Here is a 25060-nt window from a genome sequence, read left to right on the forward strand (position 1 = left end):
TGGGAGACTGATTTGGAATAAATGAGAACTATTATTAAAAAAAAAATCAAAAATAGGAAAGCCCCTGGCGATGATCGAATTTTCTACATCCTCATCAAGAAACTTTCAGAAAGTAGCGTATTATACTTAGTTGATATATTTAACAAATGTTTTCAGTTGGCATATTTTTCTCACAATGTAAAAATGCTAAGGTTGTACCAATTTCAAAACCAGACAAAAATCATTCAGAAGCTTCTAGCTATCGTTCAATCAGTTTGTTTTCCTCTATCAGTAAACTTTTTGAAAAGATCGTTTTGAACAAAATGATGGTCCACACCAATGAAAATTCAATTTTTGCCAATGAACAGTTCGGTTTCCACCATCGACATTCGACCACTCATCAACTTTTACGTGTAACAAATTTGATTCGTTCCAACAAATCTGAAGGCTTCTACTGGTCTTTCTCTTCTAGACATAGAAAAAGCGTGCAGACTAAATTCCACACTTTTGTGCAAAATTCGAGTGTTGAAACGAATACTGATACGATATTCAATACGGTGGCTATTTGATGCATCCTCTAGAAGCCCATATCACGGGAGATCAAAACACTATTTTAAGGTCATATCAGGGGTGTTCATATTGCTCTCATTGCCCTTACTTGATTTCGGGAGCTAAAACCTACCTGGAAATATCAAACACGCCGGGCGTTGAGACCACAATGAGGGAGTTGGGAGTCGGATTGCTGCCCCACAGAGCCGATCCCTCTATCCGGTGGAAAATGGCCGTAGCAGCTCCGGCGTTCTGAGGAAACAGCAAGGTATGGTTCTGTTGATTAGCATTTTGGGAGATTCCAACTTGGCCCATGGTCCCCCCGGGACCATTTGAGGTTGATCCATCGAGATGGTGATGCTGATAGTGTGAATGCTGTGGGTTCACCAACGGGTTGTTGGACGACGATGGATAACCATTGTTCGACGAAACGGTCGACGGACGGTCCTCCACTTTGCGATAATATGTGCAAATGCATTTATTCGTCTGAAAAAAAGAGAATAGAAATGGAACAAAATCAATAATCATTACTAACTCAAAAAAAAACTTCCAAACCTCTGGGAAACTCTCCATCTGCCACTAAGCAAAGCTCTATCCTTCCCTGAAGTAGAATCAAATTTTCGCTTGAACTTTCTACAAACAACGGCCGCCGCCCTCAATTCTCGGTACGACATCAACGACGTAAAAGTTTGTTTGGAGTGTGCATACCCTTTTTTTTAAAAAAAGCACTACAAAGGATTGAAAGGTGCAGTCATCCACCATGGGTATCCAATTAGCGTTGGCTGAGAATAATCTTCGTCACTCCCGGGGGAGGACGAACAACACACCTCCGCCAGCAGTTTTCTACGAATGATGGAGCAATGTTTTCATTTTCGAAGGAAAGTAATTTCGACAGACTGTTGCTCCGCAACAATTAATCAAGTTCCCGGAAAATTGACTTAATCATGGCGAGTTTCTTGTTCTGTGCTTTTGCACGGCTTTTTTTTTTTTTTTTGGGGCAGGACGGTGAACATTTATATAAATGAAGCATTTCTATGAAGCACTGGAGAGTCATCAGGGCCAAAAATATACATAACTTGTGTAACTAAATTAATATTGCAAAGTGGCTGGGTATTCATTGCAGGGCTGGTAGCGGCTAAACGTTTGGAAAATAAGATCATCACTTAAATAGAGACAAAGAGACCGGACAGGAACTCATAAGAGATAAAACAAGAACCAGAAAAAAAACAGCAAGAGTCCAATCAAGAATTAGGAGATAAGAGTAGTAATAAGGACTTTTCGGAAAGTCCGGCCAGACATTTCTTTAAGGATTTTTCCAAGTTTTTTAATCACAAAATATATTACTCGTAAAATTACGACAAATGCTACTGCTCCTGTTCTATTGTATTTATCCAAGAAATTGATTAGAAACTAATTCAAGTATTTGTCCACAATTTTCTTCAGGTATTATTTAGCAGATTTCTTCATCAGTTCCTCTGGTGTATTTTTAACGAACTTCCTAACAATATTCTCGAAGGATTTAGTTTAAGATGCCTTCGAGAATTCCACTAAGAATTTTACTGAGGATAAACCAAGAAATTACTTCAGATATTCGATCAGGAACATTTTTAAGAAATCCTACAAAAAGATAACTTCGTGAACATTCCAGGAATGTATTGAAATATATAATCGGTAATCCAATCCATTCCGCATGCTTCTTAAATAAATTAACTCATTACGCGTGGTAAAAATAGCTAAATTATGGGTGAAATTATGAAAAAAATCCTCACAAGTTTCGAACTCAAATCCCAACAGATCACGAAATAAAATCTTTTCGAAGTAAAACAAATTCTGGGATAAATGGTGGGGATGTTCTAGGGGAATTTTTAAAGGGATGCCCAGAGGAGTCCTTACAGAAGAATTCTCTGAACAAGTCACTAGAAAAATTTCGGAAGTTTTTCCTCGAGGAAGGAGAATGAATTCCTGAAGAACCTGAGGAAGAGTCACGTTTTAGTCTCTGAATAAATAGACTTTGAAATCCTATTAAAAGCAGAAACTTGCATTAAAACAGCAATCAAGTCTCTAAAAAGGCACCTGCTTCCAGCCTTGTGACAATTAAACAATATTAGCCCAATTGTAGTCACGCAAATGCACACCATACTCTCAAGCGTGCACGTACTCAGTAAACGATGCATGGGTTTCACACTTCTACCACAGGTACTAACCTTTTCCGATTCACTTTTGAGAAGTCTGCTGGAGGTACCGATAATCGACGACGTGCTAGCGGCCGCAGCTTCTGCCGAACTCGATGGGCTTGGCGCTGGTGAACCAGCTGTTGTAGCTGGACATGCTGTCGACGACGTTGCCGAAGCGGCCGCCGCCTGACTCGATTTGGAACCGCGCAGTTTGGCACAGTTGAACTTGAGACCCCAGTTGCCCTTTTTCGACTTGGCTCCGGTGGGTGTGGAGGAAGGGTTTGTGCTGCTGCTACTACTACTACTAGTACCGGAACACGCTTTGCCACTGTTGTTTTTATTGTTGGCCTGGTTGGCACAGTTCGGACTACGACAGCACTTGCAGACGCGTGACTTCTTGCCGGATGGTGTGAGAGCACTGAACAGCGTCGAAGTCGGACTCGGTAGTGGAGCTAGCGTTTTCGTCGTCGTCGTTGTCGTCGTTAAGATCGGCTGTCGACAGCAGGACGAAGAGGACACCGATGTCGTTTCCGTCACCGTGGCCGCCGATTCCGCCTCCACTGTATTGGCATTTGATGTTGCTGCCGACGCCGCCGGGGATGCTGATGTTACCGTTTTCGTGGATTCTGCGAAACAGAGACGAGAAAAGGAAAAATCTTATTATGCTGTAAGTACTTCCGGGAACAGAAAGGCGGCGGACGGCTCCCTCCCGATGATTCGCCGAAGGAAGGAAATCAGCCAGGGATCAACCCCCTCCTCGCGTTTTTCCTCCGACACAAAACAGTCACCGCTACACGTGACTGGCCTGGTCCACCTAGCAGTGACATTTTAAAAATAATAACATCCCAAAATTGAGGGCAGAGCATCCCCCAACATTGAAGCATTTTGTACAGTTTTGTCATATCGAAACGGCATCAGTTGACGATTTTCACGTTCCGAGAAAATAACCTTTCGTATTAGGCCGAGTCCAATTTGAATGAAACTCGCCAACCCGTTTGTGTTCGTGGGAGGGTCTAAGTCCCAAAAGATGAAAACATGTCACTCTTTTTTAATGAATTACTGGGAAAGCCTAATACTTCAACAAACTGATCGAGAATGTTTAATATTTTTGAAGCATAGGAATTATAATGCAAATTTTTTGTGCTAGAATGGTGAGCTCGTTTTATACTGCTTATGCCGTTTTTTTTTTCTTTTCATCCCTGGAAGATGGTGTTCATCTTCTTATTTGTACTCTGTACAAATTGCGTCCATTTGGATAGACTACAATGTGATTAAGTAGAGGATCGAAGCTGGTTATAGACCCTTAAAACATCCCTACTACTAGAAATATCCACCGGGGGAATTTCATTTGCTTTCCTAGACAGCAGTTGCAGTTCAATTGGAAGGCCCATTACAGTAAACGACAAATTTGTAAACATTCTTATTATGGAACCAGGCGGGGTCTATGATATGATTAGGGACTACAGTTTTTCAAATGCCTGTTTTACTGGAAAAGTCGTTTGATTTTGTGTGTTTTAGATGCGTAGTATCAAGTAAAGACGTGAAACTTGCTGCGTAAAACGAATATCCGTCAAAGATACCATCGCAAAAAAAAGACGTCGAGAATTAATCTGAGTTACTGAGGGGTCCATTACTAGAAATGAAACCCTACTATGTAAATTGAGTTTGGAGTCCAATCGCATTTTGTTTTAATGAGTGCCTTGTCGATATTGTCAGGAAGTGCAGATCATTTTGCATACATAGAAATTTGAAAGAAGTTGTGTTACGATGGTCGTAAAATGTGGATTGGTGAGCTCGTTTCATACTATTAAAATAATAATACAGTAATTTCTCGAATATATCACGGATCCAAAATTTTTTGGGGTGATGTACCGAAGCGGAAAAAAACGAAGAAAAATATATTTTTGTGCCATATAATTTTCATCAAAATTTGAGATTTATGTTGCAAAAATAGATCGAATGAAATGAAATCACATCGGAGTTGGGTCAAGTCGATTAGATGATCATTTTTTCAATGTAAAATGAATGAACTCCACACACTTATTGTGGCGTGATAAAATTGAACAGAAAACCGTGCTTAAATCGAGAGTGATGTAATGGAGCGATATAAAGCGAGAAACTACCGTACAAATGAATGAGGGTACCTTTTCCTCATTTTTGAATACACCGAATTCCATGGAGGAATAGAAAATGCGGAATCATTGATATATGAAGTAGAAAGTAACTTTCTCACAAAGCGTTGCCTAGATGATAACATCGCTGCATCGATGATGAACATTTAGCGATATTTGCGTAGGATTTCTTACGAAATATCTAGTTCGATATTTTCGGCGGCTTTGTTCTCCTCGTTAGGAGGGGTTCTCTAAAAGCTAAAGGCTCAAAATTTGCATCAACACCTTTAGCACACCTTTCTCACTGCCGAGAATCAGACAATTTGGCTGGCAAAACCCCCCATATGACGAAGAGAACAAAACGGCCGAAAATACGTAAGTTCGCCGAAAATCGTAGAACAGCTAGATCTGAGGTAAAGGGAATCGCCACTGCAGCTGACAACACCAATTGACATATTTGTTAAAGATAGTCGTGCCTATTCTGCGCGGCGTGTGAGGTGACACGAGTCGAATGAGGTGACAATTGTCGACTCGCACCCATTTGATTAACATTACTCGTCTCACGTCACTCGCGGTGAGAGCGACTCGTCTCGACTCACACACCGCGCAGAATAAGCACGAGTGCCAGATAGGTCTGGTCAAAAATTATCTGGGTTATACACCTAGAGTCTGCTAAAATGATACTAGGAATCCGCTGACGATCTCTGAAGAAATCTCATACTAGCACATCCACTAAGACTTCCGTTTAGAACTTCTTCAAAAATTCAACCAAAAGTTCCTCCAAAGATGCCTCTAGGGATTTTCTAAACATTGCCTTTCATAATTTCTTTGATATTTTAACTAGGAATTTTTCTAGGGACATCTCCAGAAATTACTCAGAAATTTATTTAAGAATTCCTACAGTAATTCTTTAAGATTTCTCAAGGAAGTCTTCAAAGATTTGTCCAAGAATTCTTCTAGGATTTTTTTCCAGGCATTTCTTCATGGAAATATGAATGAAATTTTTCAGAAATAAAAAAAAATGTTCAACAAAAATCGTGAGGTATTGATGAAACTTGTGTAAGTTTTTAAGTCACCCTTGATGAATAACGAATACTAGAAGAACTCATAGACCCTTGGGGAATTTTTAGAAGAGTTTCTAGTTGAATTGCTGGGATGATTGAAAAAAAAGCAAAGAAAAAGTTTAGGGTTTTCTGGCAAAATGCTTCAGTGTTAATGAGTATGGAATCTTAAATAAACTTTTGTAAGTTCCATAGTTCCATGGGATTTTTTTTAATATTTGGAAGAACGGCAGTTGTAATTTTTCGATGAAATTCTGGAGAAATATTTAGAAAAAAAAATAAGAAGAACTCCATGATGCAACACAGGCTTCTTGAAAAGTTCTTGATAGATTTTCTCGAATAACCTCTGCAGGATTTTTTAGAGAAATTTTTTGGAATTACCATGGTTGAAATGATGTAGACATTCTTGTCGGGTTTCTTGAAACTGTAAACAATTAACCATTGCGGTTTTTCTAGGTAAAAATATGCAAAAATATTCAGAAGATCTACTGGACCAACAACTGCAAACTTCGGTTGAGGGATTAATAGAAAACATATATAGATGAAGTTCTGAGATACACAATATGCTCATTTTACCGGAAATCGGTGAATTTCACAGTAATCTCAACAGCTGAACAGTTCGGTGAAATATAACACCGTAATTTCGTCGGAATTTTACAGATTCCGGTGAATTTTTACCGAATACTGTAAAAATTTACCGTGCTCCGTTAATTTATTTCACCGAACTGTTCAGCTGTTGAGATTTCACAGGTATCCGTAAAATAATTTAAGTGTGTAGAGTTTGTAAAATTTTAAAAAGTTATTCCTGAGCAAATTTGTGGAGATAGTAACGTTGAAGTGCTCAACAATTTTCTGGAGAGCAAATTCTGCATAAATTACTCAAGATTTTCTTTGAAAAATCTCTGGTAGAATATCTAAGAGGAATCTCTAGAAGAATTTCTGGAGAGAAACCCTGTAGGAATCCCTGGAAGTATTCCAGATGAAATCTTTGGAGAAACCACTTTTCCTTTTCTCGAGAAATCTGAGATGAAATTTTCAAAGAATTAGTTGAAAAGTCTTGTAACAGTATCTGGAGGATTGTCTGGAGCCTTCATAATTTTGCATCAGAATGCACTGCAAGCAAGATATAAAAAAATACTTTAGAGACCATTTTGGTTACAAAATAAAGGCTTCAGAGACCTCACCAAAAATAGAGACTTGCATTAAAATAGAGACTAAGTCTCTAAAAAGAGACCTGCTACCAGCCTTAAAATTGACAAAAAAGATTGTTTCGACGTTTTAAATAGAAAGTTGATTATATTCTAGATTGCTTCCCCAAAACCAGTTTTCCAGTTCTTCAAATTCTGAATAATTTTCAAATTCGTGCATGAAGGTATGCGAATCCATTACTGATCAAACATTGAGTATTCCTAATATTATATCATGTCTTGGGAAGTCGATGAAATTTCATACCCGAAAAGATTGTTGAGTGAGGCAGTTCAAGGATTTAGTAGAAAAAAAAAAACAACAGAAAATTTCAACAGGAATTCATCTCAGAATAATTTCACCATGGATTTAACTACTATTCTATGAAAACCTCGGAAGGATGAATTGAGTGTGAGTTTTAAGATGAACCCACTAAGAAGCTTTTTGTCTTCGCGCCGACGACATGCTTTTTCGATTTTCTCAAAATTTGCGTGTTAGTGGTTCGAAAAGAGAAAAGTGAAGAGACGAGTGCTCATGTTTAAGACACTAATGTCAGTGTCAATTCGCTAATGATACATTGACGCTAACGGTGAAATAATTCGACGACTTCGTTTTTACTATCAACTTTGAAATACTACACAAGGAAAAAAAGCGATGAGATCTTTTCATGGTAATTTGTATTATTTGAGTATATTTCTGATATTGTATGCATTTTAGGCTAGGTGGGACCTGATTAAATCGAGATGGATAGGAAGAGTGAAACTGTCAACTAACTATCATTAACATTTCGTTGAAAATGGGCAGGGTCTTCTTTCCATCTATTGCATAGGTTCCCAAACTTTTCGAGTGCGCGACCCACCTAGCTGTCTGGCATATTCTTCGCGACCCACCAGGTGAAAAAAGTTGATAAATTAATTTTTCCACTAAAATTTTTGAAGTCTATCGTTACTTTTTTGAAAATGGCATGCACCGCGAACGTTTAAATTACAAAGTCTACGATGTTGCTTACATTTCAATGTGACTAATTCTCGTTCAATTGACAACAACTACAACAATCACATCGAAATATTATATTCCACCATAATACATATTTGATGGGAATATAAACTTTTCATAAAATTTTACGAACCAAGGAAAACAGTTTTTCTCAGCTAAAAAGTTATTTATTTTTTGATATTTAAGATAATTATTTTTTTCTGAGCTGGAAATTTCAACAGTAAGAGTACTGTTTATCAATTAAACTCACTGAACTCCCAATATTTGTGATAGAATTATTTGAACAAAGATTTCAAATTTCATTTTTGCTAAATTTATTGTACACAGCAAAAAGTTGTGACTTTTAAGTAGCACGCAATTTGGAAATCAACGGAAAATTGTGGCAGGCATTTGAAAATTACAAGCGTTAGCCAACAGCTGAAGCAAATCAGACCATCTGTCAACCAATCATGACCCTTGCAATAAAAAATTCAGTTCAGTGCGCTAGAAATTTATTGTTGACTGCTCTTTCAAATTCACGATGAAACCGCCAACCATCGAGCGATTCTGTGACACATTCATTTAAGGAAGAAGCTGTTCCACTTTCATTTTTCATTTACTGAGATGCTGAAACAGCCGAGAGAGCTGGAGCGTGTAGCTATCACTAAAGGGTCGCGAGTTCGATTCATGGATACATTTTTGTATTTTCTCTTTTAATTTTGAAGCTATCATCAACTTATTTTCAAACCAGCAGCAATGTAGTTTTAAGATCGCACATAATGATGAATATATTTTGATACATTCAATCCGTCATAGTTTTAGACGTTTCGTTCGCACTATGTTTGTTTCCGAAATTTGCCACAAAAATGTAATATGTAAATGCCATATCAAGTGTTTTGATCATCAGTACTTATGACTGTTAGGCTCTAGAAGAAATGCTGAAATTAATAAATGGGAACAATTTCAAACCATTTGCTTCGAATCGAGGAGACATATGAAAATGTAGGGAAAAATCTAAGTTGATCAACACATAATGAGATATTTTTTCGCGACCCACCAGAGAGCAGCTCACGACCCCCCTGGGGGTCGCGACCCACAGTTTGGGAAACTATGATCTATTGAGTCTCTCTGACAAGCAAGAGTATGATTGTACGACTGTTTGTGTAAATTTGATTTTGGAAGGAGAAGGATTCCTTTCACCATGCGGCTTTCGTGTAAGTATCTCTGCTTATAAGACCGCGCCGTTCGTTTTTGGTCCTTCAAACAGGAGTATGACTAAATACAAATAGTCATACAGTCTTGAACAAATGGTTTTGCTAGAACAGACCGGTGGATTTTTTTTTATTGAAAAACATGACAGCTCATATCAATTCCGCTAAGAAACTGGAGCATTTTACTGGAATAGTAGAACCAGGAATGACCAAGAACTGTTCCTTAAAATAAATGAAATTTCTCCAAATCATCCGTCTAACATGTGATCTGTGTGTATCTGGACAGCTCAGATTTTAATTAATTTTCCTTTTAGTAGTAACTGCTCGAGTCGCTATAACGATTTTTTCTATAATCTACCAGAATTCCTAATCAATTATTGGGTTACAGAATCGTATACACGAGTTACAAACTAGTTATAATCCGTTGATGCCCTTCAACGTATGGTATACTGGGAAAAGGATGACTTTTGTTCGATTGTTTCACCCTTCCATGCAACGAGTTCCGCTGAAGCGCCTGTGGCCCGGCAATGGAAAAATAAAAATTCGCAGTCGATTGAAAGCGGAGTTACACGCGGGGCCTGGAGATATTTTTTATCAATCGCACTCCAAACCGGGAACACAGATGACTACCCACAGCCATGATGGTGATGGAAACGATTCTAAGGATTCCGGCATTGATCCTTTTCCGAGAGGAGGTAAAACTCCTCCAACATGGACCAAATGGATTTTCCACGGAAGGGAAATATGTTCAGTTCATCCTAGGAAGTTTTCCTTCCGGGTAAACCAGGGTTATGGCGAATTAAGGTATCACGTTTCGATGAATGCAATGAAACCAGGAAATCCGAATGAATATCGAATCATTCTTCCTGTTGCAAATATTGACATTCAACGGTCCATCCTTTGACCTTTCCAAAAATAGGTTTCTTAGCTAAAAATACTTTAAGTCTTCCCCTTTTCTAAATCAAAATCAGAAGTGAAGAAATGAGTCATAAAAGACAATTCGACATCCAAATACTTCAACTACTGCCCACGATGTCTTTACAGATGGCAAAACCAACGGTTCTAAATGTCTACATATAGACCGAAGATGCATATATGTAGCAAAAATGCGACGCCTGATGATGCTGATGAGCAAATGCATGGCATCCGATGACAAACGTTCATGTAGTCACCATCGATCGCAGAGCAAATAAAAGCCGGAGCATTCTCAGACTTGTCGGAACAAGTTGAGGCACGTCTTGATACAGCAAATTCCATCCGAATGCGCGCTCACACGCTCCTCTATAGGGCTTAATCAATGAATGTGAGTGTTTTGCCGCTGATAGTGATGAATGAGGAATAGAATGGAATCGTTCTTTGAAAATATGCATGTTTTTGCAGGATGCCAACCAACCCTAGCTGTAAACCGAAACAGTGAGATAGTGAGCAGCATTGTAGGTGATGGTGGTGTTAATTGCACCCGTGGGCACGATAGTCTTACTCTAATCTTACAGATCATTTGAAAAATTAAAGGTTATTGAAAGCATCCAGTTGGAATTCTCTCCAAACAGTGCATTTTGTATCACCTTCCCCTAACGCATACGTGCAAGTAAAGCATCAGCAGCTGACATAGCGAGGCTATACAGCAAACTGGGTGAGCACGAAACTTGAAGCACCCGCCGCCGCAGTAGCCTCGCAGATGAGGGTAGGAGGGCAATAGCAGCTGCAACTGGGGCGTAAAAGTATAAACAAACCGTTCTGCCACTGCCTTCAATTCAAGGTGCTGCATCATCACCGCGCAGCGGATTCTCCCTCCCTAGGAAGGACCGATAACAATGAACTTCTTTTACACACACACGCACGCACCAGTCTTCGTCGGTTGGCCGTGGGTGGGAATGTGAGTCACACGTTACACTAACCAGCTGTTTGCCTACCGGGTCCGTAATACCGTGCGTAGGAAAGCCCAAGTCGTATTTGCACACGTGCTTACAGAGACCCCGGGAAATTATTGCAAAGAAAACTTCCAACACCGGAACTGCTGACGCTTCGCTTACACAATCCACCGGAACTGATAACGCGAATCGGGCACATGATTCATTGGTACGAGGGCGGCCGTACAACTAAACACACGCGCAGACCGGGGGCGAAGTAATCTTGGGAATCCACGGAAGACGATAGTTGTGCGATAACGAATTGCGACGTACAGTCAGTGACAAAAGTTAGTAACCAAATGCTGTTTTTGCATTTGGTTACTAACTTTCGTCACTGACTGTAGGTACGTATCGAGAGTGCCTACGATAAGCAAAGGTGACGCCTACGCAGCACTGGAGCAAACCGACTCACCGGTAAGAAAAAGTCAGTTGATATTGATGGATTTTATTACTTAAGCAAAGGTGATTTCACCACATCTAGTCTAGACATTCATGAATTTCACCGACAAATTTCCAGTCAACTAATGAAAATTGTTAGCAATGATGGTATCAATAATATCAAGACAGCTATTTACGCAAGTAGTTTATATAAGGTATTAAGTGGTATTACAAAGCAAGAAGTCCTAATTTTTGAGACTTGCATACAATGTTCAATAAACTGAAGAAATTATTATATTTAGCAACTACCGAAAAGCTAAACATTACATATAATTTGCAATTGGATTAGATGGACAAATTGATGTGAAGATTTGCGAAAAAGTTACACGTCTTCTCAGTGAGAATCGAACTCACGACTCCCCGATCTCTAGTTGGGGCGCGTTAACCACTACGCCATGAGAGGACTCATGAACGCAGAAGTTAACCTGAATTCGATTTCAGCTCAATAATCACGTGGTCCTCTTTCGCAAAGTGCACCTCTTTCGGAAGAATTAGATGCCCATCCAAACACAACGCTTTCTATATATATCCAATGCCTAGCCCGAGAGCGCATTGTTTTTTTAGATATAGGAATAGCACACTACACTAGCCAGCAACTGCGCTGGCTGAGGTTTCTATTGTGTGGGCTTCCAATGGGTCGCGACGTTCTCAAACGACCGGTTACGGAACATGAGTCCGTTGCTCGATAAATACTTGTTTTAATTATGAATCGTGGTTTACGGCCAACCAGCCGAGTGGAAGTTTAACAACTACCGAAAAGCTAAACATTACATATAATTTGCAATTGGATTAGATGGACAAATTGATGTGAAGATTTGCGAAAAAGTTACACGTCTTCTCAGTGAGAATCGAACTCACGACTCCCCGATCTCTAGTTGGGGCGCGTTAACCACTACGCCATGAGAGGACTCATGAACGCAGAAGTTAACCTGAATTCGATTTCAGCTCAATAATCACGTGGTCCTCTTTCGCAAAGTGCACCTCTTTCGGAAGAATTAGATGCCCATCCAAACACAACGCTTTCTATATATATCCAATGCCTAGCCCGAGAGCGCATTGTTTTTTTAGATATAGGAATAGCACACTACACTAGCCAGCAACTGCGCTGGCTGAGGTTTCTATTGTGTGGGCTTCCAATGGGTCGCGACGTTCTCAAACGACCGGTTACGGAACATGAGTCCGTTGCTCGATAAATACTTGTTTTAATTATGAATCGTGGTTTACGGCCAACCAGCCGAGTGGAAGTTTAACAACTACCGAAAAGCTAAACATTACATATAATTTGCAATTGCTTTTCGGTAGTTGTTAAACTTCCACTCGGCTGGTTGGCCGTAAACCACGATTCATAATTAAAACAAGTATTTATCGAGCAACGGACTCATGTTCCGTAACCGGTCGTTTGAGAACGTCGCGACCCATTGGAAGCCCACACAATAGAAACCTCAGCCAGCGCAGTTGCTGGCTAGTGTAGTGTGCTATTCCTATATCTAAAAAAACAATGCGCTCTCGGGCTAGGCATTGGATATATATAGAAAGCGTTGTGTTTGGATGGGCATCTAATTCTTCCGAAAGAGGTGCACTTTGCGAAAGAGGACCACGTGATTATTGAGCTGAAATCGAATTCAGGTTAACTTCTGCGTTCATGAGTCCTCTCATGGCGTAGTGGTTAACGCGCCCCAACTAGAGATCGGGGAGTCGTGAGTTCGATTCTCACTGAGAAGACGTGTAACTTTTTCGCAAATCTTCACATCAATTTGTCCATCTAATCCAATTGCAAATTATATGTAATGTTTAGCTTTTCGGTAGTTGTTAAACTTCCACTCGGCTGGTTGGCCGTAAACCACGATTCATAATTAAAACAAGTATTTATCGAGCAACGGACTCATGTTCCGTAACCGGTCGTTTGAGAACGTCGCGACCCATTGGAAGCCCACACAATAGAAACCTCAGCCAGCGCAGTTGCTGGCTAGTGTAGTGTGCTATTCCTATATCTAAAAAAACAATGCGCTCTCGGGCTAGGCATTGGATATATATAGAAAGCGTTGTGTTTGGATGGGCATCTAATTCTTCCGAAAGAGGTGCACTTTGCGAAAGAGGACCACGTGATTATTGAGCTGAAATCGAATTCAGGTTAACTTCTGCGTTCATGAGTCCTCTCATGGCGTAGTGGTTAACGCGCCCCAACTAGAGATCGGGGAGTCGTGAGTTCGATTCTCACTGAGAAGACGTGTAACTTTTTCGCAAATCTTCACATCAATTTGTCCATCTAATCCAATTGCAAATTATATGTAATGTTTAGCTTTTCGGTAGTTGTTAAACTTCCACTCGGCTGGTTGGCCGTAAACCACGATTCATAATTAAAACAAGTATTTATCGAGCAACGGACTCATGTTCCGTAACCGGTCGTTTGAGAACGTCGCGACCCATTGGAAGCCCACACAATAGAAACCTCAGCCAGCGCAGTTGCTGGCTAGTGTAGTGTGCTATTCCTATATCTAAAAAAACAATGCGCTCTCGGGCTAGGCATTGGATATATATAGAAAGCGTTGTGTTTGGATGGGCATCTAATTCTTCCGAAAGAGGTGCACTTTGCGAAAGAGGACCACGTGATTATTGAGCTGAAATCGAATTCAGGTTAACTTCTGCGTTCATGAGTCCTCTCATGGCGTAGTGGTTAACGCGCCCCAACTAGAGATCGGGGAGTCGTGAGTTCGATTCTCACTGAGAAGACGTGTAACTTTTTCGCAAATCTTCACATCAATTTGTCCATCTAATCCAATTGCAAATTATATGTAATGTTTAGCTTTTCGGTAGTTGTTAAACTTCCACTCGGCTGGTTGGCCGTAAACCACGATTCATAATTAAAACAAGTATTTATCGAGCAACGGACTCATGTTCCGTAACCGGTCGTTTGAGAACGTCGCGACCCATTGGAAGCCCACACAATAGAAACCTCAGCCAGCGCAGTTGCTGGCTAGTGTAGTGTGCTATTCCTATATCTAAAAAAACAATGCGCTCTCGGGCTAGGCATTGGATATATATAGAAAGCGTTGTGTTTGGATGGGCATCTAATTCTTCCGAAAGAGGTGCACTTTGCGAAAGAGGACCACGTGATTATTGAGCTGAAATCGAATTCAGGTTAACTTCTGCGTTCATGAGTCCTCTCATGGCGTAGTGGTTAACGCGCCCCAACTAGAGATCGGGGAGTCGTGAGTTCGATTCTCACTGAGAAGACGTGTAACTTTTTCGCAAATCTTCACATCAATTTGTCCATCTAATCCAATTGCAAATTATATGTAATGTTTAGCTTTTCGGTAGTTGTTAAACTTCCACTCGGCTGGTTGGCCGTAAACCACGATTCATAATTAAAACAAGTATTTATCGAGCAACGGACTCATGTTCCGTAACCGGTCGTTTGAGAACGTCGCGACCCATTGGAAGCCCACACAATAGAAACCTCAGCCAGCGCAGTTGCTGGCTAGTGTAGTGTGCTATTCCTATATCTAAAAAAACAATGCGCTCTCGGGCTAGGCATTGGATATATATAGAAAGCGTTGTGTTTGGATGGGCATCTAATTCTTCCGAAAGAGGTGCACTTTGCGAAAGAGGACCACGTGATTATTGAGCTGAAATCGAATTCAGGTTAACTTCTGCGTTCATGAGTCCTCTCATGGCGTAGTGGTTAACGCGCCCCAACTAGAGATCGGGGAGTCGTGAGTTCGATTCTCACTGAGAAGACGTGTAACTTTTTCGCAAATCTTCACATCAATTTGTCCATCTAATCCAATTGCAAATTATATGTAATGTTTAGCTTTTCGGTAGTTGTTAAACTTCCACTCGGCTGGTTGGCCGTAAACCACGATTCATAATTAAAACAAGTATTTATCGAGCAACGGACTCATGTTCCGTAACCGGTCGTTTGAGAACGTCGCGACCCATTGGAAGCCCACACAATAGAAACCTCAGCCAGCGCAGTTGCTGGCTAGTGTAGTGTGCTATTCCTATATCTAAAAAAACAATGCGCTCTCGGGCTAGGCATTGGATATATATAGAAAGCGTTGTGTTTGGATGGGCATCTAATTCTTCCGAAAGAGGTGCACTTTGCGAAAGAGGACCACGTGATTATTGAGCTGAAATCGAATTCAGGTTAACTTCTGCGTTCATGAGTCCTCTCATGGCGTAGTGGTTAACGCGCCCCAACTAGAGATCGGGGAGTCGTGAGTTCGATTCTCACTGAGAAGACGTGTAACTTTTTCGCAAATCTTCACATCAATTTGTCCATCTAATCCAATTGCAAATTATATGTAATGTTTAGCTTTTCGGTAGTTGTTAAACTTCCACTCGGCTGGTTGGCCGTAAACCACGATTCATAATTAAAACAAGTATTTATCGAGCAACGGACTCATGTTCCGTAACCGGTCGTTTGAGAACGTCGCGACCCATTGGAAGCCCACACAATAGAAACCTCAGCCAGCGCAGTTGCTGGCTAGTGTAGTGTGCTATTCCTATATCTAAAAAAACAATGCGCTCTCGGGCTAGGCATTGGATATATATAGAAAGCGTTGTGTTTGGATGGGCATCTAATTCTTCCGAAAGAGGTGCACTTTGCGAAAGAGGACCACGTGATTATTGAGCTGAAATCGAATTCAGGTTAACTTCTGCGTTCATGAGTCCTCTCATGGCGTAGTGGTTAACGCGCCCCAACTAGAGATCGGGGAGTCGTGAGTTCGATTCTCACTGAGAAGACGTGTAACTTTTTCGCAAATCTTCACATCAATTTGTCCATCTAATCCAATTGCAAATTATATGTAATGTTTAGCTTTTCGGTAGTTGTTAAACTTCCACTCGGCTGGTTGGCCGTAAACCACGATTCATAATTAAAACAAGTATTATATTTAGGTTCAGTCTGAAGTCGTGTAGAACATAGTTTCCCAAACTGTGGGTCGCGACCCCCAGGGGGGTCGTGAGCTGCTCTCTGGTGGGTCGCGAAAAAATATCTCATTATGTGTTGATCAACTTAGATTTTTCCCTACATTTTCATATGTCTCCTCGATTCGAAGCAAATGGTTTGAAATTGTTCCCATTTATTAATTTCAGCATTTCTTCTAGAGCCTAACAGTCATAAGTACTGATGATCAAAACACTTGATATGGCATTTACATATTACATTTTTGTGGCAAATTTCGGAAACAAACATAGTGCGAACGAAACGTCTAAAACTATGACGGATTGAATGTATCAAAATATATTCATCATTATGTGCGATCTTAAAACTACATTGCTGCTGGTTTGAAAATAAGTTGATGATAGCTTCAAAATTAAAAGAGAAAATACAAAAATGTATCCATGAATCGAACTCGCGACCCTTTAGTGATAGCTACACGCTCCAGCTCTCTCGGCTGTTTCAGCATCTCAGTAAATGAAAAATGAAAGTGGAACAGCTTCTTCCTTAAATGAATGTGTCACAGAATCGCTCGATGGTTGGCGGTTTCATCGTGAATTTGAAAGAGCAGTCAACAATAAATTTCTAGCGCACTGAACTGAATTTTTTATTGCAAGGGTCATGATTGGTTGACAGATGGTCTGATTTGCTTCAGCTGTTGGCTAACGCTTGTAATTTTCAAATGCCTGCCACAATTTTCCGTTGATTTCCAAATTGCGTGCTACTTAAAAGTCACAACTTTTTGCTGTGTACAATAAATTTAGCAAAAATGAAATTTGAAATCTTTGTTCAAATAATTCTATCACAAATATTGGGAGTTCAGTGAGTTTAATTGATAAACAGTACTCTTACTGTTGAAATTTCCAGCTCAGAAAAAAATAATTATCTTAAATATCAAAAAATAAATAACTTTTTAGCTGAGAAAAACTGTTTTCCTTGGTTCGTAAAATTTTATGAAAAGTTTATATTCCCATCAAATATGTATTATGGTGGAATATAATATTTCGATGTGATTGTTGTAGTTGTTGTCAATTGAACGAGAATTAGTCACATTGAAATGTAAGCAACATCGTAGACTTTGTAATTTAAACGTTCGCGGTGCATGCCATTTTCAAAAAAGTAACGATAGACTTCAAAAATTTTAGTGGAAAAATTAATTTATCAACTTTTTTCACCTGGTGGGTCGCGAAGAATATGCCAGACAGCTAGGTGGGTCGCGCACTCGAAAAGTTTGGGAACCTATGGTGTAGAAGTTTCAAATGAATAAGGAATGGTGTTTTGCGCTTACTCTCAAAGGCCAAATTTCAGCAGCTCTCATATAAATGAACGGCATATAAAATAACGGCAGTCAGTTGAGATGGGGAAGAAATGTTTGTGTGTAGTGATTATTGCTTCTAAAGACCGAGAATACCTCTGCATCTCCACAATCACCACGGGAAGGGTGTTGATTAGTGAGGGTGGATAAAGATCTGGGAATCAAGTTTGGTCGGTGATGCGATTCATGGATAAGAATGAAAAATACGACTTGCAAGAAAAATATAATGGTAGATATTGGTAGAAGATTAAGAAAGTACGTCGAGAAACGTAATGTCGAACTATTCAAACATCACACTTCTTCTTCTTCTTGGCATTAACGTCCCCACAGGGACAGAGCCTGCGTCTCAGGTTAGTGTTCTTATGAGCACTTCCACAGTTATTAACTGAGAGCTTTCTATGCCAAAGTTGCCATTTTCGCATTCGTACATCGTGTGGCAGGTACGATGATACTCTATGCCCAGGGAAGTCAAGGAAATTTCCATTACGAAAAGATCCTGGACCGACCGGGAATTGAACCCAGACACCTTCAGCATGGCTTTGCTTTGTAGCCGCGGACTCTAACCACTCGGCTAAGGAAGGCCCCATCACACAGTTTGTTTGAAAATTGCATAAAAGTAACGTTGCTAATATAAAGAAGTGTTATTATAAACATGAAACGAGCTCGCCAGTTGGCAATCCATCCTCGACCGAACACGAATATCTTTTCGCATTCGCACAATGCGAACCTAACACAATTGGTCTCGATTCCGTCACTCACCCCACAAGAGCATGCAACGGAATCGAAAGACCACACACTAATTCTCGAAACGTTAATAAATTTAGTACCGAAAAATCAGGATCTTCAGTAGTAAAGGACCAATACGAAAAACAAAGAAACCGAGTACAAGGTGTAAGGTACTGAACTCCAAAAACAAAGACTAGATATGAAAAAAATACATAAGGAACAAAATATTCCGTCTGCAGGAATTGATCACACAGAACTAGAGCAACGATAACGACCTCAGAAATATGGATTCAGTGCTTTTGGATACGAAAAGTGCTTTTAACTCCTCAATGTTTTGCTCATAATCGCATATCAGTTCTATAATTGCTGTATTTCCTATTCGTATGGAACAATTGTGCGCTTATAGGCAGTATTGATCAATGGAAACTTCAAACCGCTACACGAATATAACCCTCAAACTCATTTTATGAATGTGTACTTTAGTCTATTGAAGGTATGTCCATCATTGTCCATCTTCAGTTGACACAAATCGTGATAACTTCCCAGGCTTCGACTATTTCTTTGAAGCTTTTGATCTGTCCATAAAGCAAGATATACTTGGCATACCCAGCTAACATTTAGTGCAAATGTAAACATTCTCTAGGCCCTCTCTATACGGCTTTATGCTGAGTAAATGCGCTGTACATACAAACGAAAGCTTCTATGCGATCCTTTTACCAACAAATCTGGCGAATCTACTCAGCTACTTTTAAGCTGTGTTGGCAGCTCTTATTCATACCGATCATTGCTCTATCTCTACAGTTATACGACAAGTAGCTGTGTTACATCTTCGAAAGGCGCTTTCTCAACCATTTCGCAACTGTTGAATAATTATTATACAGCTTCGCTGTATTATCGATTAAATATTATTTTCAAGCTGTTTCACAGCTTCCGGAATTCATATCATAAGTAACTGAATTTAATGTTCCCAACGTTACCTGCCACCGCTTGGAATCGAACTCACGATCTCTGCATCCACAAGTCTCGACGCTGCCCTTGTTGCCACCACAGTCTATATCGAAAGGCAAAGAAACACACTACATCGAAAACAGTTCACACAATATTTTATAATCATCGTAAAAGATGCCATAGCCACTTCATCAGGCTGTAAAAGGGTGCGAAACGTCAAACGCAATGTTTACATCCAACAAGCTGAGTAGATGCGCCAAAAGTTGTTGTTTTACAGCATACTGCTGAATGCTCGCTGTTCAACTAACGACAAAGCGCTTCTTAAATATATATTGAGCAGCATAACAAATCATATTGTATAGAAGCAGCCGGATTGATGATGGCGAGTTTTATTCCACATCATTAGGTTGCTATCTTTTACGGTGTTGAGTTACAGCTTAGTGAAAGCAGCAAAAGCGATAACTGACGAAATTTATTCAGCTAAGATTTGTAGCTGCAAAACGTTTGCGATACAGCTGTATTAACGCTAATCGTTCTATTTTTGACAGCTTTCATTTTTTGCTGCGTTCGCTGCTTCAATTCAACTGTTATACAACACAAAGCAAATAACCTTGGCTTATAGCGCTAAAATTGTTAGTTGGGTATTGCTGCGAACTTCCTGAATAGTTTCTCAAATCTCCAAATCATTATCATCCTGGCTTGGGCCTCTTCTCATTGCTCCATTCTGGGTTGTGAGATAGCGGACGCTCTGGCTAAGGTAGACGCTAAAGAAGGCTATACATGATTAAGAACATCAAATCGCATTCGATGACTTTTTACATGGGCCAGTTTGGGATATTTTGTTGCGAATAGTGGAGCAATTTGAGAAGAAATTTTGTAGAAAAAAGGTTTGGAAAATTTAAGAAAATCCAGAGCTGCTGAATGATTGAAAAGAAAATGCATACATGTAGCATCAAAAATCCTGAATAAACCTTTCCTGAAAGAATTTCCACAGGATTCAATGGAAATTCTCCTGAATATCTCAGGATAAAACACTGTAAGAATTCCTAAAGTTCTATCTCGAGGAGTCTGTGAAGAAATTACTCAAGTTTCAACACTTTTCCACATGTGCCTCAAAGATTACTTTACTGTAAATATCGCTGGAGGACTCAAGCCACGATAACCATCATGTTGCACGAAATTCTGGCCTGCAGAAGGGAATAGTGTGAAACGTCAAACATGAAGAAAATCGATGCGCACGCCTAAAGTGGCCAGGCTCATAACATAGCCAATTTGAATTGAGCGTTAAATGAGTGGTCGAAGGGAAATTTCTTCAGTATTATGTCTGCTTATTTGTGTCATGAATGTTGATTCGAAAGTCCATATGGGACAGTTATGCTTTTAAAGGTAGTATAGGCAGTATTGATAAATGAAAACTTAGAAATGCTGCATGAACATAACCCTCAAAAACATTTTATGACTGACTTCTATTATGTACTAAAGGTGAGCCCGAGAAATTTCTCAAAAAACTCATACAGTGTTTATTCTAGATATCCTATTCTAGATCTATCAAAAATTAAGAAAGGTATTTTCAATGGTATTGGTAGATTTTGTTTAGAAATTTGTATTTAATAATTACAGTAAGATCCCCAGCACTTCAAATTGTTATTTGCTGACACCAGAAATTAAACCTTAGATTTCTTCTGAAATTCATCCCCCAACAAATTCTTAGACGAAGCGTTGTATTTTCTGGGTATAATATAAACATATACTACCTCTAAAATGTTGCCTGAAATTTTTCTGAAAACTTTTGTTAAGGAGTTATTTTAGGAGTATTTTGAGGAAATTTCAGTAGAAATTTCTACAGGATTTCCTGGATGTATCTTATTAGCAGAATTTTAAGGAACGTTGGTAAAATGGTGAAATGGTAGAATGTCATGGAATAATTTTTAAAAATATCTCAATGGGACCGATAGCTCGCCCCGTTATTCAGCCGAACAATTGAACCTTTTGGGATTGAATCTTATCTTTGTACAAGAAAAGGGGAAAATAGCCTTTCTAGTTCTATCAAAACTAAGAAAGGGACTTCAGGGATAACTTTACTTTAAAAAGAGGCTTCAATAGACGACTTTCTATCAAAAAAGAGAGTTGCATTGAAACATAGAAGAATTCTCTAAAAGTAAAGCTATCATCCTTGATGTTTGTGAAGTTTTTGCTTAATTCTCATATACCGTTTTGACTCATATTCTGAACACTTAAGGCCTACAGTGACTTCAAATGCATCTGATAGGCATAAATATATATACTATACACACTTAAATTATTTCACCGACCTCAGTAAAATTTTTCGCCGAGAACCCAACAGCTGAGAGTTCGGTAATTTTCAATGACGAATCTCGGTACTTATCTTACCGAGATTTCGGCAATCCAATTTTTTTGCCGAGATTTCGGCGAACGTTACCGAGATTCGGTAAACGTTTACCGAGATCTCGGTAAGTTTTACCGAGAATCGTCAAATTATTACCGAGATATCAGCTGTTGGGTTCTCGGCGAATCCGTTTAAGTGTGTATATATGATGAAATACATGTGAAAATTTTAATTTCATCTCAAAGTTTAACTCTTAGCTGTTGTATGTGCAAAAACAATATTTTGTAAACTGTACATTCTGTCGCAATTTCCAAATACCTTGATTGAAATTCCGAACAGCATGAATAGATCGTATTCAAATGAATAATTTCGCAAATAAATTCATCTGAGCTAGTTTAACTGGTCTCGAGCTAAAGAATCATCATTATTCCTGAGGTATAAAATAGATTTGAAGACGTTAAAATTGAATTGCAATTGACTGCAATTTCCTTGTAATTTGATGACAAACATTCCAACCAAATCGCCTTACAAGTATTAGCCTTATCAGGCATTGCAGAATTCGCTCTCATTTGAGTATGAAGCACGATCAAAGCAAGCAAAGAAAAACAACCCATCTGTTGCGGTCCACGATCGTCATTGTATCGCAAGGTGTAACAAGTCTGATAAATGAAAGCAGCGAGCGAGAGCCCCAAAGCGAGAGCGATGATAAAATCCATTTTTCTCGCTTGTTTACCGTTGGGGATAGGGTTTCAATGCTAGTAATGGACCCCTTAGTAGCTGAAATTCATTCTAGACGCTTTTCCGCAATAATATCTCAGACGCATATACATTTTGTGGAGTGTAACAACAAATTCAATGTCTTTACTTCATAGTACGTCTATGAAACATACAAAATCATTCGATTTTTCCAGCGAAATATGCATTTGAAAAACTGTTGTCCGAATGCCTATTATGGACCCTCCCGGGGTCCATAATAGGATTGTTTACAAATTTGACGTTGCGTATTATGGACCCTCCATTTGATTCCCATGTAATCCGGCTCGCTGCCGACGAGCCTATTATGGACCCACCTGGAAATGCGTATTATGGACCCTCTTGTGTGGTTTCATTTACAAAACTGTTTAAATATCTGTATTTATGCGTCTCAAACCAAATATTTTGAATGAAACTGCTGACTAACAATGTAATGGAAGTTCCGCCGGTGTATTTTAATAGGAATAAAGTTGCTTTGAGTGTTAATTTTATGTTTTTCTGTAGGGGGGCAAAGGGTCCATAACCGGCATCGACTCCCTAGGTGTTTTTCTTTACAGGCACGATAAACAATCCACGAACTTCCAATAGCAATAGTGTCCCCCAGGTTTGGAGCATGTTTAGAGAGGTTTTATCATGCACTACTATCCCCCCAATCTGATCAAAGTTGTAGCAGTATACGATAAACAGTCTCTCATAATGTGCAGCATGTTATGATAGTTACAGAGAGCGATACGTGAGAGATTCTCTCAATTTTCTCAGGATTCAATCCCTGAGCCTTATCAAGTATTTTTCAAGTTTCCTACTAAGAATTCAAATAACACCGAAAAACGAGCACAGCATGAACGTCATATTTCAGTGTTAAGATAAGCCTCCAACACAAGTCGTGCAAAGTATGACACACATTTCAAACGATATCTTCAACAGTTCAATAATATCGAGAAGGAACACATAAGAATTGATTATTGCGTCATACTATACTACAACCGGAGCCATGACTCACTAAATGGATGGACTACGTATTTTTTACCGTTCTTATCAGTGCCAATACTCTTCAAATTGGTGATCCACCGATAAGCTTGAAAATTGAATAATCACTTCTTGTGAACTTTCTGCCTTCTTAGCATATCTTAAGATAACAATGGATTGTCCGACATTTCCCCGAAAACCATTTCCCCGAATGAATTTTTCCCGAAGGATTTTCTCCCGAAAACCATTTCCCCGAATGAACTATTTTCCCGAATGTACTGTTTCCCCGAAAGATTTTTCTAAAGACATTTTTCATTCATTTATTTAATTATCGGTGTAATAGAATATTCAGCAAGTTTGATAATTGTTTCAATCGAATTTGAAACGATAAAATGTGATACAGTCATCTCTCCCTTACTCGATATTCTGTATCTCGATATTTCCCCTAAATCGATGGAATGCGCGGTCCCTTCAATCTAGCATGCTTTGATACCTCTGTAAGTCGATACCTCTCTAACTCGATGTTCCCTAACTCGATGCTACCTGTTTCAGTTTTCCAAGTAAGTTTACCTCTCTAACTCGATATTTTCATGAAAAGTTCCAAATGTCCTCCAAACGTTAATAAATTTCATGAATTTGAATATTATGATTATATTGATAGTAAAATTAAGGTTTATTGCCAATTTCTGGGAGCTTAAATTTTCAATTTTTGCTGATCGGTAAAAAAAATCACATAGGTAAATGTGGTAAAATTGTTATGTTTTTCACGTTAAAATAACTATTCTGAATGTGTTTTGTCAAAATAATAAAAAGTTTGAAATTTGGAAAATATGTGTTCTGTATCTCGATACCTCCCTAACTCGATGGTCCCTTCAATATCGAGTAAGGGAAAGTTAACTGTATATAGATTAGAAATCAATTACAGTTTTTACTGGCACGTCTTCTTTAAAAAATATGTTTAAAAATGAAGTCATTTTATTATGCTAAGAATCGTAATAAAAATGCATCAAATGTAGAGGGTAGAGCTTGAATGAATATTCAATAGATGAACAAATCTGATGGTTAATGTCGTTTGTCCGAACATAATTCATCTGAATGACATCTGGCTGAACTGGCAACGGTAGAATTATAAAATAAAGTTTAACTGGTTGAAAACAGTTCGCAAGATTCAAAGACGTGGCACAAATGGGATGCAGTGAAGACTGCATGGAAACTTAGAAATAATAAATGACTCACTAAGTTGATTTTGGGACACATCTGACAGTTCAGCACACTGGGTTCAGGCTATTATTCGATCATTGCTACCGCGTTAGTAGTTTCTGTTTTTTTAACATAAACAGATGATTAATTTATTTGTTTTTTTTTTAACTAAAGTTTATAACATGAAACAGGCTTGTTTAATTTTAATTTTATAAATATCCCTTCTTAAGAACATAGGTTGTTCTTCCTTGTATTACTGGTCTGATAATC

The 25060-nt window shown here is 39.1% G+C and overlaps 1 protein-coding gene across 7 annotated transcripts in view; it reads right to left on the reverse strand.

Moving 5' to 3' along the window:
* LOC5576330 (mucin-5AC) overlaps positions 1–25060 on the reverse strand; it is a 133880-nt gene that overhangs the window by 14294 nt on the left and 94526 nt on the right. For all 7 annotated transcript variants that reach the window (XM_021855331.1, XM_021855330.1, XM_021855329.1 and 4 more), the window contains 2 exons: positions 2733–3328; positions 662–1014 (listed from right to left, as the gene is read on the reverse strand). In XM_021855331.1, coding sequence (XP_021711023.1) covers positions 662–1014; positions 2733–3328 — 949 coding nt within the window. The remainder of the gene's footprint in view (positions 1–661; positions 1015–2732; positions 3329–25060) is intronic.

The sequence above is a fragment of the Aedes aegypti genome, chromosome 3, assembly GCF_002204515.2.
Source record: "Aedes aegypti strain LVP_AGWG chromosome 3, AaegL5.0 Primary Assembly, whole genome shotgun sequence".
Taxonomy (NCBI): Eukaryota; Metazoa; Arthropoda; class Insecta; order Diptera; family Culicidae; genus Aedes; species Aedes aegypti.